General features: G+C 43.1%; 1 protein-coding gene across 4 annotated transcripts in view; it reads right to left on the bottom strand.

The window, feature by feature from the left end:
* The window catches only part of LOC143839597 (cilia- and flagella-associated protein 337-like), a 40,200-nt gene that overhangs the window by 21,323 nt on the left and 360 nt on the right, over positions 1-18,517 (bottom strand). For all 4 annotated transcript variants that reach the window (XR_013231775.1, XM_077341820.1, XM_077341819.1 and 1 more), the window contains exons 2-12: positions 14,545-14,824; positions 12,335-12,388; positions 11,583-11,666; positions 10,846-10,911; positions 9,309-9,539; positions 8,406-8,485; positions 8,029-8,121; positions 6,094-6,139; positions 4,834-4,880; positions 3,560-3,677; positions 748-817 (exon numbers count right to left, since the gene is read on the bottom strand). Coding sequence is in view for 3 of the 4 variants with exons in the window: in XM_077341820.1 (XP_077197935.1) it covers positions 748-817; positions 3,560-3,677; positions 4,834-4,880; positions 6,094-6,139; positions 8,029-8,121; positions 8,406-8,485; positions 9,309-9,539; positions 10,846-10,911; positions 11,583-11,666; positions 12,335-12,388; positions 14,545-14,824 (1,169 nt within the window). In the remaining variant the exon portion in view is untranslated. The remainder of the gene's footprint in view (positions 1-747; positions 818-3,559; positions 3,678-4,833; positions 4,881-6,093; positions 6,140-8,028; positions 8,122-8,405; positions 8,486-9,308; positions 9,540-10,845; positions 10,912-11,582; positions 11,667-12,334; positions 12,389-14,544; positions 14,825-18,517) is intronic.

The following is an 18,517-nucleotide window of genomic DNA, read 5'->3' as shown; positions in this document are numbered from 1 at the left end:
ACTAATAGGTAGGGCTGCCATCGCTGGGTTAGAAAATATGTGGAGATTTTGGGGGTGGAGCCTGGGTACGGCTGGGTTTGAGTGGGATAGGATCACAACAGATTATAATGTCATAGAGTTCACCCTCCAAGGCAGCCATTTTCTCCACTGGAATTGATATCTGTAGTCTGGACTTGGATATCAATTGTAATATCTGGAGATCTCCAGGCCCCACTGGGAGGTTAGCAAACTACTAATAGGCATTTCTACTTATTTATAGATTCAAATGGGTAGCTGTGTTGGTCTGAAGTAGCACAATAAAATCGGAGTAGTAGCACCTTTAAGACCAAGAAAGATTTATTCAAGGTGCACTCGAAAGCTCACACCCTGAATAAATCCTTCTTGGTCTTAAAGGTGCTACTAGACCCTGATTTTATTGTGCCACTTATTTATGTTACATTGTACCCAGATAGTAAAATGCAGGACTTTATCCTTTCTTACCTGCAAGTTACCCATGGCTTCCTTAAGTAATGCACGCAGCCCTTGGGCACAATTAATGCGCAGCAGGAAAAGTGTTTCACTTTCAAGTGGTGCTTTGAAAATGCAACTGTACCGATTTATAAAGGCTGCTTTAAAAAGAGGCTTACCCTGTAATGTCCTGAATTCAGCACTTTAATTATATGACTGTAATGCAGGTAGAAACAGAAGAGGTGTGTGTATAAGACAAGTCCACACAAATATGGGACGTAAGAGCAATAATATCATTACCTATCACCAAGGCTGTAGGTTCATGGCTCGAGGCAGAAATGATTGCTTTCATTGAATCATAGTAACTGAGCTAAAAGGACAGAAGAGAAAAAAATATATTTATTGTGGAAATGGCACAAAATATTGGTAACAAAACAATGCTTTCTATTGGAGAGGTTTTACTCCTTCACGTAACAGTTTGATTCACAAAGAGAGAGGAAGTATTTAGACGTACAAATACCGTTTAAAACTCTCTGTCTCAGTGTGGTTTCATAGGCAGGGCTTTGCAGTTGTTGTCCTGACATGCCCTGAGGAGGGTTGGCGTGTTTGTTTAAAGTGTCTTCAAACCATTTCTCCCCTCCCCTCTCCCCAGGGCAGTGTAGCAGCTGCTTTCAAGAAACTGTTTCTCAGCTGCTTTTGCGCTTTCAAATCCTTGACAGTCACAGGCCCAGCCTGTCATTTCCCTGCATGTGATCAGCCCATTTTCCTCAGCCAGCATGCTGTGCTCAACAGGGGTGTCAGAAACTAGTTGTCATCTTGCTAATTTCAGCCCACTGTCTCTGCTGTTTTGCTTCCCTGAAGGAATTGGGCACATAAATACATTCCCTTTCCCCATTCAACTAAGATGCCTTTTGCAATATTCCTATCTGCACACCATCACCAAACAAATAAACTCCTACCCTAAAAGAATCTACAGTGCGGCAAGGGGAAGAATCTGTAAGAAAATAAACAGTGTCAACAGTTCTTTTTGGCCTTTCTATTCAATTTTAGAGCCAACACTATTTAGCCAAGGTGTCGTGATTAAGAGTGGCAGCCTCTAATCTGGAGAGCCAGGTTTGATTCCCCATCCCTCCACATGTAGTCAGTTAGGTGACCTTGGGCTAGTCACAGTCCTGCTAGAGTTGTTCTCACAGAACTCCCTCAACTCACCTACCTCACGGGGAGTCTGTTGTGGGGAAAGGAAGAGGCTTTAATTTTCTTGTGGGTAATGAAAAGCAAGGTATAAAAACCATCTCTTCTTCTTCTAAGTGTTATAAAAATGAAGAAAACCCAACAATCCAGTTATGCAACTACAATAAGGAGAAAGTATTATGGCTTGTGATACAGGCCAACAGAAACACAGCTTCTGGGTAAATGGTACCACCATTCTCTGTACAATAGACAAAAACCAACCAATCATTCCTTGGTACACAAGTGGGGCAATGGTAATTCTGTCATGCTAGATGTGACAGCATACATGGGTCTGATCTATCAATATTTGCTATTTTTAATGGATTTTTAAAAAGCTGTGAGACTGCAGACTGAAGTGCTCTTGTCTCCTCTCCTGCCTTTTCAAATGCTGAAATGTTCAACACAATCCCTCATGGCCATTTTGATGCTTGTAAACATGCATGTGAGGGGGCAGGGAGCCTGTGTGACATTTTTAAATCCCTTCGAAATGACAGCGGCAATATCTCTGGAGATTTGGAAGGTGGAGCCCTGGGAAGAAACTGAGCTGGGTATAATGCCAACCCTCTAAAGCAGCTGACTTCTCCATGGGAACTGATCTGTGCAGTCTGCAGATCAGTTGTAATTCTAGGAGAACTCCAGTCTATGGATTGGATCTGTGGACCACAATCTGAGTTTCTAAAGTTGTTCTTAGCCTTCATAGAAGGGAAGGAGTTGAAAGTGATGCAAGATGAGGTGGTTTGGGTCAAACAGTAGTCAAAAGAGGTATTAAAAAGCCATTTTATTCTTCCCAAGTTTGCTGAAAAGATAGAATTGATGAGAGGAGATTCATGTAAGCTCTACTAGGATCCATGGAGGAAGGGCAGGATAAGATTCATCATCTGGTAGATGCAGCAAATTACGAAGTTCTGGCAAAACTTGCAGTCCACTCCCTTCACTCAGCTCAGAGCACCAGAAAAGCATTACAGGACCTCGAGCAAAACTTAATGCAGCAGAATTGTGTAGGAATTATTGCTTTAGCCCAGTGGTCCCCAACCTTTTTATCACCGGGGACCGGTCAATGCTTGACAATTTTACTGAGGCCCGGGGGGGGGGTAGTCTTTTGCTGAGGGACGCCAACGCCGCCTGAGCCCCTGCTCTGCTTGCTTTCCTGCTGGCGCCCCTGACTTCCTGCCGCCCACTGGGGGGTGCTGCCAGCAGCAGCTGCACAGTTCCATGCTGAGGGGGAACCCCCAGCCATGGCGGCCTCTGGAGAGCACCAAAGGTGAGCCGGCAGCAGAGTGGCAGGGCAGCCTCCGAGGCAGCAGCTGGGGAGGAGGAGCCACGGCCCGGTACTGACTGATCCACGGACCGCTCCCGGTCCCTGGACCGGGGGTTGGGGACCACTGCTTTAGCCTATCAGAAAATCTGCATTTATACTATAGAGTAGTGATCCCCAACCTGTGGGCCATGGACCACATGTGGTCCTTCGACTAATTTGAGGTAGGCCCCGAAGGATGCCTTCTCCCCACCCCCCGGCCCTTTACTTCATCCCCCCAGCCCTTTACAACGCACTTCATTGTTGTGGCGTGTCTGTATCTTATTTTGAAGGGATGTTTAAACATTACCATAGCGATCAGAGAGCGTTAGGGCCGTGGTTGAGAGTAGAGGAAACTACCCCCCCACCGGGCTTCAGTACAAGGCGTTGAGTGGTCCCTGGTGAGTGGTCCCCGGCGTTGAGTGGTCCCCGGCGATAAAAAGGTTGGGGACCACTGCTATAGAGCATCTTTTAAAAAATATTAAACATGATTCTAAAGTTCAAAGTAGAGCTGTTGGGAGATTCATGAACCACTAGATAAATGTATAATTTCCTATAATATACTGATTTGAAGGTTATATTTCTTACCTGACTAACCCAGTCTCCATGAACTTTCCAGCGAATATAAGTGACATTAGGAGACAATGCAGCATGTTCAAGGCTTACATGAGGAAGATGTTCCATTTTTGGTAACTTGTTCCACGTTCTGGGGGTGCAAATACAAGGTTACTTTAAATCTCCAATCAGGACTGCTAATAAATAAAAATTACATTAATAAAATGCAGCCCTTTAAAAGAAAAAAACTGCCTTCAACTGCCACCTGAAGATCGAAAATGAGGAGGCCAGGCACATCTCACTGGGGACATTGTTCCATATTTATGGGGCTGCCACCAAAAAGGCCTTCTTACCTTTGTCTACCAAATGAGCTTCTTGGATGGGACAGTCAGCAGGGCCATGTAATCTTAATTCTCAGGGAGGAACATAAGAAACAAGAATGTCCTTCATATCCTCCAGTCCTTTGACAGATCACAGGGAAATATTAAATTCCTCTCCTTTGCTATAATACTATTATTAAGATGGTTTTAAGATGCTGAAAGGCCTTCCTCCACTAATATATTGCAACATTGAAGGCTGGAGTGGGCTGCAAAAGCACAGCCTCCTTTTAAAGCACCCTCCCACTAGACCATAGATGAACTCCTAGTCATCAGTGGTCAAGCTTCTCTCTGCTCCATCTAGTTTGTTTTTTTCACTTCTTTAAAGCCACATTGCATTTGGCCGTGACTCCCAATCCTTTCCTTCCACAGGCTAGAGGGACATGAAAGCTGCATGCTGCTGCAGAAGTTTACGTCTCCCAAGCACACCAATGGCATGGAATTTCCACTGGATTTGCTCAAGATGGCATTTTCATCCCTAGAGAGTGGTGGGGGAGGAAGCAGCTGTACTAAATGCAAAGTGCAAGCTGCAAGCCAGGCCCCAGCAGCCAGGTTCTTTGGGATATGGGGAGAGTCCTCCCTCAGGGACAGAGGCAATATACACCCAAGACAGGTTCTTCCCTTCCCTTCCCCCATACACTGCTGGTTGGTAGCCAGACATCAGGATACCTACTGTAAAGGGTTGTGAGTTCCGACGAATGTTCAGTTGTGCCAGAATAAAAGAAGAAAGCTAGAAAACTTAACTAGAAGTAAATTCAGAATCATATTTGAGATTAGCAAAGCAAAGGCATTTAGGATTGCTGTCTAGATGGACAGCCCAACGTTGCCTGCAAGAACAACCCTTGTTTGCCAGTTATCAGTTAATAGGAAGTAATGAAAGGTATGGCTACTTCTGTTCTCAGCTTAAACTTGCAAAAGTGAAATACTTGCCTTAGAAGCTCACCCACAGACTGCAAGAGCAAGATATTGACACATCCCTGCAACAACAGTAAAAGTTTTAGATGTGCTTTTATGCATCTACAGAACACAATTACAAGAAAGATCTTTTTACGAACATAGATGGATTTATTTCAGGACATGGCTTTTTGATTTCTTGAGGTCACACTGCTTACATCCTTCTCTTTTCCTCCATTTTACCCTCACAGCAGCCCTGAGAGGTAGGTTAGGCTTAGAAGTGGACCAAGATCACCCAACGAGCTTCCACAATTCAATGGTGATTTGAACTTGGTACCCATAGATCAGCCTTTTTCAACCTTTGGGCTGTACTGGAGCCCCTGAAATATTTTTCAGGCTTCAAGGAGCCCTGGAACCAATCTGGAAATGAGTCTATTAAGGCAGAATGGAAGAGGATGAGGTAGGTGTAGAAAGATAAAGTTATAAACCAACCACACAGAAATGATAGCAAAGACCACATAAGGACATAAAAATAGAATATAAAGATATAAAATATATTTATAAAAATATAAACAGAGAACTTCCTCTGTCATAAAGAACACTGAAATAAAAGGAAAATGTGAAGCTTCTTCAGTCAAGCTATTATACCCACAAGCACACATATCTATATCTTTAGCTCTATTTATTTATTTAGAACATTTCTAAACTTGTATTTATATCTATATATTGCTGAGTATTAACAGAATTGGAATGGTAAAATGCCTTTAGAAAAATACATTTTATTAGAGAATCATTGTGTTTTCAAAGATATTTATTTTGCTAAAAGTAACTTTTCGATACATCAGATGCCCAGCTTGGTGTAGTGGTTAGGAGTGCAGACTTCTTATCTGGCGAGCTGGGTTTGATTTCCCATTCCTCCCCCACATGCAACCAGCTGGGTGACCTTGGGCTTCCCACAGCTTTGATAAAGCTGTCCTGACCGAGCAGTGATATCCAGGCTTTCTCACCTTACCTCCCTCACAGGGTGTCTGTTGTGGGGAGAGGAAGGGAAGGTGATTGTAAGCCACTTTGAGACTCCTTCGGGTAGAGAGAGTGAGGATTTGAACTCAGCACTATTGAGACCCTAGTCTAACAACACTCCAGTCACTATGCCATACCAGCTATTGCCAATATTTTGTAGCACAACCTGTATTTGTATTAACTTCTTTGTGTATCCCTGCATTTCACTTCATATTTCCTAGGAAACATTTTTGGATCATCACACATATCTGATCATTTTTGAAATGTTACACATACCTGATCATCGCCATAAAGAATCATACATTCATCCGGATTTGTATAGCTGAATTGGTGATGTGAACAGAGAGGAAGGGAAAGAAAAAAATTAAGTATGGTTTGTACGCAGTGTCTCTGTGCTTACTTATAACAGTTTTCTGGGTGTATCCACATTTATTTGTACAGTCCTTTAAAGGGGCTGCACAGTTGAGTGGCAGGGAGTTGCTTAAAGGGACTACACAAGAAAGCCCCAAACCAGCTGACTGGTGGGAAGCAGGCTGCTTCCTGGCTCTCAGCTGTTTGGCGGGGGGGGGGGTTCTGCAAATCCCAGTGAAAGGGGTTTATAGGGCTAACCAGTTTGGTTCATGGATGAATCTCCCTGTTTGGTTCATAGGTCATTTTGTGGTTTGCCCATTAACTGCATTTTTCAGATTCATGCCCATCCCTACACAACTGTATCTGGGGCTGCAGGGCTCAGAAATCGAGATATAATGTAGCACCAAGTCTTTACAAGAAATCATTCTACAAAAGTTAGATAGTAATCCATTTTGTTTAAAACCTTTATTTACACATGATGAGCACAACCTTGTAAATGCATGAAGATTCCCTCCTCATATTATTTGTCTCATTTCCATTTTCCTGGATTTCAATGTGCCAAACGGGAATTTCCCCACAAAATATCCTCCAAACATGAGTGAGACTCTGCTCTCAGAACTCATACAAAGAATGTATTTTCTTGGATGGATAGCCCCTTCAATTCACAACATCAACTCACTCACTACCCAAAAAAGTCAAAAGCCCTCCTCTAGTTTGGCTTTGTGACTTGCTATAAGAAGACTCAAGTCACTCTAGGCAGGAATACAATACTGTTGCCAGCCTCCCCTTGAGAAAATGGCTTCAGAGGATATAGGCTGTATAACATTATACCTGATTAACAGCCTTCCCTAGTTCCATCAACAAAATCTCCAGGAATTTCTCAACATGGATTGGCAACCTTAGCGAGCAAAGCTGCAGCTTGCCAGGCATGCAAGGGAAGGATGACTTTATTCCTTCACACAGATGAAATGGAAAGCTATAGGGGGGCTCCCCCCTACAGATATAAAAAGTGATTCCCTCCCCCTGACTGAGCCCAACTAAAAGAGAAGGCAAAATTGTAAACGGCACCAATTCACCTTATAATAATAACTAGTAACCAAGCCCGCTGCAGGGAAATGCAGCGGGCGCTAGGACTCACTGGCGGCGGCGGCGGGCTGGTTGGCGGCGGCGGCGGTGGCGGCGGCGGGCTTTTCTCGGCGGCAGGCAGGCAGGGAACCCCCAGCAGCCGCGCTTTGCGCGACTGCCGGGGGCTCCCTCGGGCGGCGGCAGGCCGGGAGCAACTGCGAGCCGCGCTGTGCGCGGCTTGCAGTTGCTGGGGCTGGGAATCGGAGGGACCAATCAGCAGGCGCTTCGCGCCTGCCGATTGGTCCCTCCAATTGTCTGTCGTGAGGAAGGGTCCAATACGGACCCTTCCTCATCACGGACAAAGCCCACCTCCAGGCCCCTTAAAGCTTTATTTAGTCCGTGGCGCCCATGGCGCCACGGGCGGTTTAAAGATGTTATAATACTGTGGTCCCTGATCCAGTGTGTGCAGAGTCCTCCCCCCAATCATTTTCAACAATATAGCAATCTGGGTATCAGTTTGTCTGGATTCCCAGCTTTCATTTCAAAATCAATCCATGTCTTTCCATCCCATCCACACCACAGAAAGCTGAAATTTGACTACAATGTTTCTGGAAACACTGAATGCAAGCAGGTTACAGAAACATCAGAGCAAAGAAAGAGAACAGGACAGTATTTCTTGGATGCTCTGGAAACCCTCTCTGCAGTTTTAGGGCCAGGTCAGAGCAAATAATCCATGTGGAAACAGCCAGTATAGTTGTCCATAAATGACAAACTCTATAAATTTGATACACTTACCAGTAATCTACGTGCAAAGGTATAGCTTCCAAGCCATTAATTTGTAGGTAGGGTTCAAAATTGGAGATTTCATAGAGCTGAAGTTCACGATCCCTGTCACAAAATTAAAATTTGTGGATAAAAGATCTTCCATTGCCTCAGGAGAATACTACAGCTACCATATATGTCACCATGGGTAGTGAGAAATATGACCATAAGCACAAACTCAAGGCCCTGCTTTACAATTGTTCTGGCACAATAGTAGCAGAATAATAGGATTGATATAATGTTAACCAAAATTTGCAGCTTCTTCCAGTGAACCAAACCCCAATAATGCAGTTGAAGAAACTTATTGGGGGGGGGGGGTGTTTTAGTAAGTATATTGAATATACACTTACCCAGTTCCCAAGATCAATTTATTATATGGTGTCATGATAGCAAAATCCATCAACCACTTTGATTTTTGAGAGGTTTTCGCCTTTAAAAAAAGTTAAACAATGACTGTGATTCCCGAGTTACAAATATGTTTTCAAAAGAAAATCTGACTAAAAATAAATTGGGACCTGGAAAGAACAGGATACGTGAGCAGGGAGATGAATGAGGAGAGCCCTGGAGAGAAGACTCTTGTGACTAGAAATAAAAGAAGGTTTTTTTAAGATGAGGGGTGAAACAGATACGTTTAAGTACATCTGTATTCTAAACAAGGTATCCTAAGGTTTAATTAAATGAAGGTATGGAATAAGGGATTGGGATTTGATTTTACTGCAGTGTAAAGCAGTGGTTTGAATGTTGGACTAGGATCTGGGAGAGTCACTTGAATCCTCATTCTGCCCTGGAAGCTTATTGGGTGACCTTTGGCCCCAATTAGTATACTCTCAGCCTGGAAGCAACTGAGGGCTGAGAGCGATTGAGGGCAAAAAAAGGACGACAGAGAATGAGGTGGCTGGATGGAGTCCCTGAAGCAGTTGGTGCGAACTTAAATGGTAGAAGAAAAGGAAGGCCTGGAGGATCATTGTCCGTGGGATCGCAATGGGTCGGACATGACTTCGCACCTAACCACAACAACAACATACTCTCAGCCTAACCTACCTCACAAGGTTGTTGTGAGGATAAAATGGAGAATTATGTAAGTAGCTTTAGGTTCTCATTTGAGGGAAAGGCAGGGAATAAATGAAGTAAAGTACTTAATTAATTGAATTGACAGGGAGAGTCCCATGGCTGCATAATGTAAGCTGTCTTCAGTGTACCAATATTAACAGTTAAATAACCCTTCAAAAGGCAAGATGAAAAAAGCAACATACAAACACCATCTTGCTTCGTTTCGGGTTGAGCTGTGTGCTCCAGAAGGAGATAGTTCCGTCTTCACGGGCTGTTATTAAGGTGCTGTTCGATAGTGAGCAAATGGAAACCACAGGTTCTCCATGTGAGATCTCCTGTATTGTGGCAGGAAGCGAGAAAGTGGATCCTTTCAGTCGGACACATGACCTCTCCTGCCCAGTATATTCCAGGTGGATGTAGGTGCAGAAGTCATTCTAGTACAGGAAGGGGGGACAGTGTTAGTCATTTGTAAGATAGTAAGTAATTGTCTCTGTCATAATTACCATTGTGTCAAGAGGCGCAACTTGCACTGGAGAACGTGGAACAATGTACAGAAGCTAACGCCACTTGTTGGGTAGAACTGCTACATTTCCAGAAACGATGCAAAGAAATTGTGGCTTATTTATGAAATACTTATGAAATACATCCTTAACACGCCCGTGGCGCCTCGGGTGCCGCGGACTAAATAATTCGTTAAGCCCTCAGGCGGAGGGCTTTGTCCGTGATGAGGAAGGGGCCTGATTGGGCCCTTCCTCCTGACAGACCATCGGCCGGGCTAATTGGCAGGCGCAAAGCGCCTGCCGATTGGCCCGGCCGATTCCCAGCCTGCTGAAGGAAGCAACTGCGAGCTGCGCGGAGCGCGGCTCGCGGTTGCTTCCTTGAGGGCGGCCTGACACGGCGAGAGGCGCAAAGCGCCTCTCGCAGCTTCAGGCCGCCCGCAAAGGGAACCCCCGGCAGCTGCGCAGAGCGCAGCTGCCGGGGGCTCCCTGCCCAACGGCCTGATGCGGCGAGAGGCGCAAAGCGCCTCTCACCGCGTCAGCCGCCTGACAAACGGAGCCCCTGGCAGCCACGCTCCGCGCGAATGCCGGGGGCTCCGTGGTCTAGCGCCCGCTGCTTGATCTATCTCCAGCTTGATTACTAGTTTTACATAAATGGGAAAACAGTTTAATAACAATTTGAGAGAAGTGGTTATAACCATGTCACCATGTAAAAGAACCTGCTGATTGTTCCTGAACTGTTAGTGTCATAAATGAATAAACTGAGCAAGAACATTTGTTTTTAAATTCAGACATTTTTATCAATGTATAATGTTCAACTTTTTTTTCTCAAACAGGAAATTTGTTTGCTTATCCCTTAACTTATTGAGAAACCACTTAATCATGATCCACCATGGTGGAACTTTGGGTGGACAAACCTGGTCAGCTCAGTGGGTATCACATATAAGGCAAATCATTGCTTTAGGTAGAGGAGTACTCATGAGCTCTATCCTGTCTACGCTGAAGAAGGAGGCAAGGTTGCCCTGCTATTAAGAATGTATTGTGTTGAAGTAAAAGACATTTATTTTCCCTTTCACTTCCGTGATCCCAGAACTCTTAGAATTTGACACCATCTTATCACCCTTTCCCACTGGCCCCGTGTTTTCTTTATCACTTTCCCACAGCTGTATCTTATTTTAAGGAAGTCATCATATATTTATTCTGTGCTATCTTCTTTTTGCACTGCTTTCAAATATGAACTTACCCACTGAATCCTGCCAGTTGCAGGATAGTCTATTTTCATGAAAAGTGTTTCTATTTGCTCATCATTCTGTAGGGACGAAAGAGGATCCATAATGAACTTGGGTCTCTACTTGGAAAGAATCATTTGGTACAACGTAGCAGCCAGAAGTTGCAAAAAAGTGGAGGGGGGGAGCAGTACTGATAAAGGCCCTAAGAACAGCATGCTAAACACAGAGCAGGGCAAATACAGTAAGGGCAGGTCAAGTACAGATCTCATGCATCCCGTCTCTTCCAGTTTTAGTCGCCGTATTAATAAACTACTTGCCATTCAAAATTTGAACCCAATAGCACTTTTAAGATCAACAAAGATTAAGACCAACTGTGATGTAACTGGGAAAGTGTCTGCCATTAATTACAAACCTCGACATTTTTATTTCTCCAATGTTTTAGGGAACTACAACTGAACCCAACAGACTGATTACCTTTTAAGCAAAGCATTATCGTACTACATAATTTGGATGTTATAACACAGTTTACTAATTTGCTACTAATTTATTTTTGCCTTATATCGGTACTCTTATGATCCTTGTTCCATTGTCTGAGGAAGAGTGCTTGCACTCGAAAGCTCACGCCTTGGATAAATCTTTGCTGGTCTTAAAGGTGCTAATTGGACTAAAAAAATTTCGTGCTACTTCAGAGCAACATGGCTACCCACTTGAATCTATTTGCCATTCATTTATCAAACTACTGTTTGCTTACCACATTGTGGGATCCCATGCATTTCTTTACTGTATGCTTGAAGTTTTCTATATCCAAGTATTTACATCCATTTATTTCTAAATCCTGCAAGCAGATAAAGCCACAAGCAGAATGTTATTCAAAATATAATTAGAAGGGGGTGGCCAGCTATTTTTGTTTTTGTTCTTTTTAGGCCTGAACACCATACTTTTATGCTAGTGTCATTTCTTTCTCCCTTGAGAAGTCCTAACATCCAAGCAAAGCAGAAAGTAGGAATAAATTATAAATATACTTGATATTTCCTGTCTTCAGGCTCTTCTAAGGTAGGGTTCAAAAACTGAACCTGGGCTCATTCCGCACACATTGAATAATGCACTTTCAATGTGCTTTTACAGATGAATTTTGCTGTGCGGAAAAGGAAAATATACTTTTAAAGTCTATTGAAAGTGCACTATCCAACATGTGCAGCTGATGTAGCAGGCCAGGAGTTAAGAGAGTCCCTGAGACATTTTCTGCATCACAGGCCTCAGCCCCAGCAAATCACTGATAACACTATACATGGAAATTGTTAGCAGTAAGTTTAGCTGTTTTTCCTAAAGAGGTTACATTCTCTCCTTTATCTAGGCCAGTTCAGAGAGAAATCTCTAGAGGTTCATGAGGCAGGAGTTTCCTATCCTGTTTGATGATATTTGGAACATATGTACCACCCTGAAGATCTACCTCAGTGGTTCTCAACTGCCCTAGTGCTGCGACGCCTATAGTGATGGTCATACCTGAAAGGCTGCATGCAGTTTCTGAAGCTGGTCAAGGGTTATTTGCTGTTCGATCTTATGGAGACAAAAAGTAAAATGAAATAATTTTTAAAGGTACATGCATTAGGCATTTTGGGCACAGATGTCTCCTGGAGAATGAACATTTCCATATTTTGAGATAACAGACTACATACATCAGCGTCCAGTTTCTGCAGATGTGCCTTTTTGTCTGTACTAAGCCTATTGCAAATCGGATAGATTCTACTGAATGCAGTCTTCATCAGATACTTTGTGAGAGTGTTGACTCTCGAGAGTTTATACCTTGAAACTCTGGTTGGTCTTTAGGATGCCACTGGACTTTAATCTAACTGTTCTATTGCAGACCAACATGGTCGCCCTCTGAAACTATTGCAACTCAGTGCAACTGGAGAAGTCTAAATTCTAACATTTTAAAAAGGAAAAGGAAAAAAACTACTGTGTATACTTTTATGTAGAGAATGTGTCCAATCTTCCTCTTGATCTTTTTTTTTTGTATCCTAATAAAAAAGACACCAACTGCCTCAGGTGCTATTTACGTGAAGAGGAAGGCAGTTATTTGAGTGTGCACAGAACCTTATGCATCAATAATTTACTGGGTGCACAGCATGTATCCCTTTGCCATGAAGTGAGAGCTTCTTGGATTACTTACTTCACTGGAATTTTAAAAACTGGAAAGGTGCTGTTTCATTCAGCTATAGCTGGGCTCGAATAAAAAAGCACATGGCTGCTAAACTTTTATTAGTTAGTTAATTTAACAATTTATATTCGACGCTTTAGGAGATCATAGTATAAGAACAAAAAAATACCATGCCTGATTAGAATAATCTAATTTAGCACTGTAGTTGCAGTCAGCTATATGCCCCTGGATGCTCACAAGCAAGGCATAACTATAAAGCCCTTCCAAAATTGTCTGCTCACAGCATCTGTTCAGAAATATACCATGTCTTTACACGGATTCCATTTAGTTATCATGGCTAATAGCCATGTCTTGCGTGGATTAGACAAATCCCTTTTAATACAGCCAAGAAACAATTTCTTAGACAGGAGGCACCAAAACAGGAAACATGAGTACGTGCAGATGATTATAAAAGTGCTAATTATTAATAATCTGCTGCAACTCTCCCCTCACCCATCCAGTCAGGGTTTTAGTCTTGTTTTAATGATGGAAATACATGAATGGATCTGTGGCTGTGAGGGGAGGAAGGTGGAGGGGGAATTTGGGCAGAGAACAGGGAGTCATTGATATGCGTTGATCTGAATAAATGGGGCTGCCTTTGAAAGCAATATGGAAAATTAAGTTGGTCCCAAATGTGACAGCCAGACTACTGTCAAGGTTAGGTTACAGCAGGTATTGTATCACCCCTGTGCTGAAAGATCTATACTGCAATGCATTTGTTTTCAGGCTCAATACAAAGTTGTAGACCTTTAAGTGAATAGGCGGATGGGTGGAGCAATAAAACTACTCATATTGGGAAGACTATGTTTAGGAGGGACCTGGGGAAAAAATCTAAACACCTGGGTAAGGTCAGAAGCATGAAGCCCAGTCGTTTTTCCTTTCCAAGGACTGTCTAGGGCAGGGTTCTTCCCTGATGGAAATCATTTCTTGTCAAGAAGTTAGTCCCAGACCATCAGTCTTTGAACTGGTGCTGATTTCTTCTCAATCTGGCAAGGAAGAGAGGCCCTGAGAACTTTTCTTCCCACTGGAGGCATTTTCTGAGGGATGCCAGCTCTGGGTTGGGAAATGCCTGGAGATTTTGGGGATGAAGCCTGGGAAGGGAGGAAGCAAAATATTGTGCCATAAAGTCTTTCCTCCAAAGCAGCCATTTTTTCCAGGGGACCAGATCTTGGTTGTCCAGTTGTAATAGCGAGAGATCTCCAGGTTCCAGCTGGGGATTGGCAACCCTAAACTCTGCTCAGAACACCAGTTCAGGGGCAGTGGCAAACTGCAGTTTTCACCAGGCCATAACTAAATAGCTTGTGATGTGTGAGAGGGTGGAGGGAAGGGATAAGCAAATCATGGTCTCGTGTTATGTCTAAACCCTGCCAAACTATTTCGCCTGTCAAATAGTTTATTGGAAGGCTAAACTCCAAACGGACCCCTCTCCTATATTTACACGGTACAAGCATTGACACAGGGGCAGTCTTAATATCTTTAAAAGCCCTCCAGCTCCCTGCAAGGTGATTTGCAGTACCTTTCCTTTCCATGGGCTTCGAGCTGGACTGACGCGATGAAGTCTTTCACTCTCCGAGATGTTTTCCATGAGTCCTATGGAATGGCTCCTCTGCTGCCCTTTTATGAACTCCTTCATCAGCCATTCTGGAAACCGGGCTGCCTCTTCCTGAGCCTTGCCTGATAAGCTGCTGCGGGAAACCGGAGAAGCCGCTTGCAACCTGGGGCCTCCTAAGGAAGTCTGAGCACGTCGGGACAGAGGCTCTGTGGCAGCCGTGGAGTCTCTCAGCTCATTCAGAATGCTGCCAAAGCACAAAGGTAAGGAGGGAATTGCAGACTCTGATGTCACCACTCATTAATCGTTCACGGGGCTGGTGGCGGCAGAAAAGGGAAGGGGTACCAGACTCCAGGCTTGGGCAAGACTTCAGAGGACAGAATCGTGCCCTTTTCCTCATACGTAATTTTCAAACTTCCTGTCTATTATATTACGAAAGGAGAAGAAATTGGGGCTGAAATGGGTGACTGGTTGACATTCACACAGGAACTGAGTTCAGACATTAGAGAAAAAGCAAGTATGCCAGAAGGCTTCAGCATGGACATTTTAACTACAAACACAATGTGGTATATTTATTTATTTATTTATTTCATTTATAGTTTACTTTTCTCCCCAGTGGGGACACAAAACAGCTTGTGTTATTCCCCTTATCTCTGTTTTCTTTTATCCTTACAACAGCTTTGTGAGGTAGGCTAGGCTGAGGAGTGTGTGACTGGCTCAAGGTTACCCATTGAGTCTCCATGACAGAATGGGGATTTGAACATGGGTCTCACTGACACAGTAACCACTACACTAATGGATACTAACAGTCAGACAAGGACTGGGGAAACCCGTCATTGCCATGAAACTGTGTGTGTATGTGTGTGTGTGTTTTGGTCCAGCCAGCCTCACAAGGTTGTTGTGGGGGTATGTGTCTCTTGGCTGCAACTCCTTGAAGGAAGGATGGGATAGAAATTTATTAAATAATTAAATCAGTATAGATTATTTTATTTATTTATTTAGATTTTTATACCGCCCTTCCCTACGGCTGTGGGCGGTTTACATAAAACATTGTAGAACATTTACATATAACAATATCAATATAACAAATAACAATAGCATCTCAACTAGAACAGCATTCCAACAAACAACAATCATCTGTAGGTTCGACCTCTCAGTCTAAGGGGAGGGGGGGAGGGACCTGTAGATGTTTTAAGTCAGTCGGCCTCAGCAAATGCCTGGTGGAAGAGCTCCCTTTTACAGGCCCTGCGGAATTCTGGAAGTTCAGGTAGGGCCCTGATTTCTTAGGGCCAGGGATTACATTTTCTATATTAAACTACATGGGCTTGCTACTTGGCCAGGATTGGAACTGGTATGTTTGTGGTGGGGGGAAATTACATTAAAAATTGTGATTATTCTCAAGTTCAGTAATGTGCACTAGGCCAGGGAATGTTAAAATTGCATTTCTAAGTGAATTAATATTTACATGAACCAAACAGGTTTAGGTGTGTCTCAGTGAATATGACTAGCTAATGTGTATTCCCCCCCCAAAAAAAAAAAACACATGCACATCTGTAAAGAAAGATTTCTACAGGTACACGGGAACGAAGAAAGAAAACAGTTAGATACACAGTTCAAGAGTGAAAAAGTAGACACCTCAATCTGAGAAACAAGCAGTACAACCCTGAGGAGTTATTGTGGTAGAAGGTGCCACCGAGTCACAGTCACCTCGTGGTCACCTCGTATTCAAGGCCTGACAGAGTCGGTTTGCCATTGCCTGCCTCTGGGTTGCAGCCCTGGACTTCCTTGGTGACCTCCCATCTCAATACTACCCTGGACCAACCCTGGTTAACTTCTGAAATCTGATGAGGTAGGGCCAGCCTGAGCCACCCAGGTAAGGTAAGGGCCTTAAGGAGTCACACCTTCTCTGTCGATTGAGCCTAGAAATGTGTAAATCTCTGGGATTGCATCACTTTGGTGAGTAGCAAAAAATTTTTAAAATCATTTTGCAGCCAGAGCAAATTTCTGTAACATGTCAGAAGCAGACCGTCTCCTTCCATTGCCTAACCAGTGGCCTGGCTGACCCAAATTATTTACAGTTCTGTGCTGCTTATTCTATGCATTGTCTTTGCAAGGATTGGACCATTTGTTTTGTTTTGTTTTTTGGCAGAAGGCCAAGCCAAAGATAAACATTTTCTCTTGTAAAGAGTGAATGATTTCTTTGGGCTGCCATTTTTTTTGTTTTGTGGTGAGTGACCTGGAATGTTGCTAGGCTACAGTTATGCCTACTGAATAGTGTAAGAGTCCTTGCTGTTATCCATCTCCTCCAGCCTGTTTCTGTAACAAAGAGAAATCACTCTTCTGGTAAATTGGAAATTAAAGCAGTTTATAAGTGATTTGCAGCAAAAAATAAAAATAAAAACCTAACCACCCAAATAATCTGCAACAATATTCTTACTTGAACAGACTTCAGGCAGAGTGTACCTTGGACAGAGCTCTAGGAAAGTTTGACTGCATGTCAACCTGCTTGTGAAACAATGAACTGTCTACAGCTCAGTGCTAGCTTGATACTGTTAAGGATCACCTTAAAAGCCCCAGATTGCTTAGCATTATACTAGGACACCCTGAAGCTCTCCTTCTGCGCAGCGAGAAGGGAAACCTAACAACCTCTGTCAGAATTAGATCCTAACTCTGGGTACCAAAGGCCCACCGTGCTAGAAAAGGCCCCTCTACATGAAATTGAAATGAATGGGCTATGCATAAGATAACATTTGTAACTGTAAAGAGCTGCCAAATATCAATGCCTTCCTAAGCACTGAAGTTAACCTTCTTAGTCGGGTGTAACTCTGTTTAGCATGGCACTGCAAATTAGAAATTGGAAGGCTTGTTTGCAAATAAGTGAGCCGTAAAATTAACTAGCAATCAGTGTGTAGACTAGCTTCATGTAGATTGTTGTTTACTCTTGGATATGATGTGCAGCAATAACTAGATATCAAACTATGATTTAATTTCATATGTGCTCTACATTTCTCTCCAATGGACCCCCAAAGTGGCTGACATTGGTCTTCTCCCTGGGATTTATCTTTACAACAACCCTTGCAGCCTTTAGGCAGTGGCTGGATAAGTACTTATTATGGATTCCACAGCTGAACTATTCTGTGAAAAATATTTTCCTGATATCTAGCTGATATCATTCTACATGTAGTTTAAAGCAATTACTGCGCGTTCTATCCTCTGCCGCCAACAGGAACCGCTTCCTGCCCTCCTGTAAGTGACAACCTTTCAGATTCGCAAAGAGAGCAATCATATCCCCTCTCAACCTCCTCTTCTCCAAGCTAAACATTCCCAAGTCCCTCAGCTTTTCCATATAGGGCCTGGCCCCTAGGCCCCGGATCATCCTCATTGCTCTCCTCTGCTCCCTCTCAGAATGTTGCCGATTTTATTAACTATTGGTTTTAACATTTACAATGGTTAGTTTTATTGTTGAAAACAGGTTTTATTGAAATTTTTAAAAATTATTGTACTTAAGTACTGTTTTGGCTGGTTTCTTTTATTGCTATTTTTCTTTTCTCAGATGTCCTAATATAAATAAAATTAACAATACCACACTGCTTCTTTGCGATTGACTGGTAAAAATAGACCATTTTTCTTCTTTCATTTCTTCACACATTTCCCAAAGAAGGCTTCAAATTTGCCAGTCTTTTCCTCTAAGATACTCTCTTGGTAGCCAGCACTCAGGGGCGAAGCTAATTATAATACGCTACACGTTTCCAAGCAAAGCAGGCAGAGTTTTGTTTTGTTTTTTAATGGGAACAATGTCCACGGATGAAATGCATTTGCTGACAGAACAGATTCCAAGGAATCATTTCTAAACAAAATAACTCAGCAAACGGTAGTAGAACATTTCAGTTTGTAGGAAGGAAAAACACCACCTACCATCTTTGGTTTCCTCACACCAACT

This window comes from Paroedura picta, chromosome 6, assembly GCF_049243985.1.
Source record: "Paroedura picta isolate Pp20150507F chromosome 6, Ppicta_v3.0, whole genome shotgun sequence".
In the NCBI taxonomy this organism is placed as follows: Eukaryota; Metazoa; Chordata; class Lepidosauria; order Squamata; family Gekkonidae; genus Paroedura; species Paroedura picta.
Note: the sequence above shows the minus strand (reverse complement) of the source record. Positions and strands in the feature narration are given on the sequence as shown.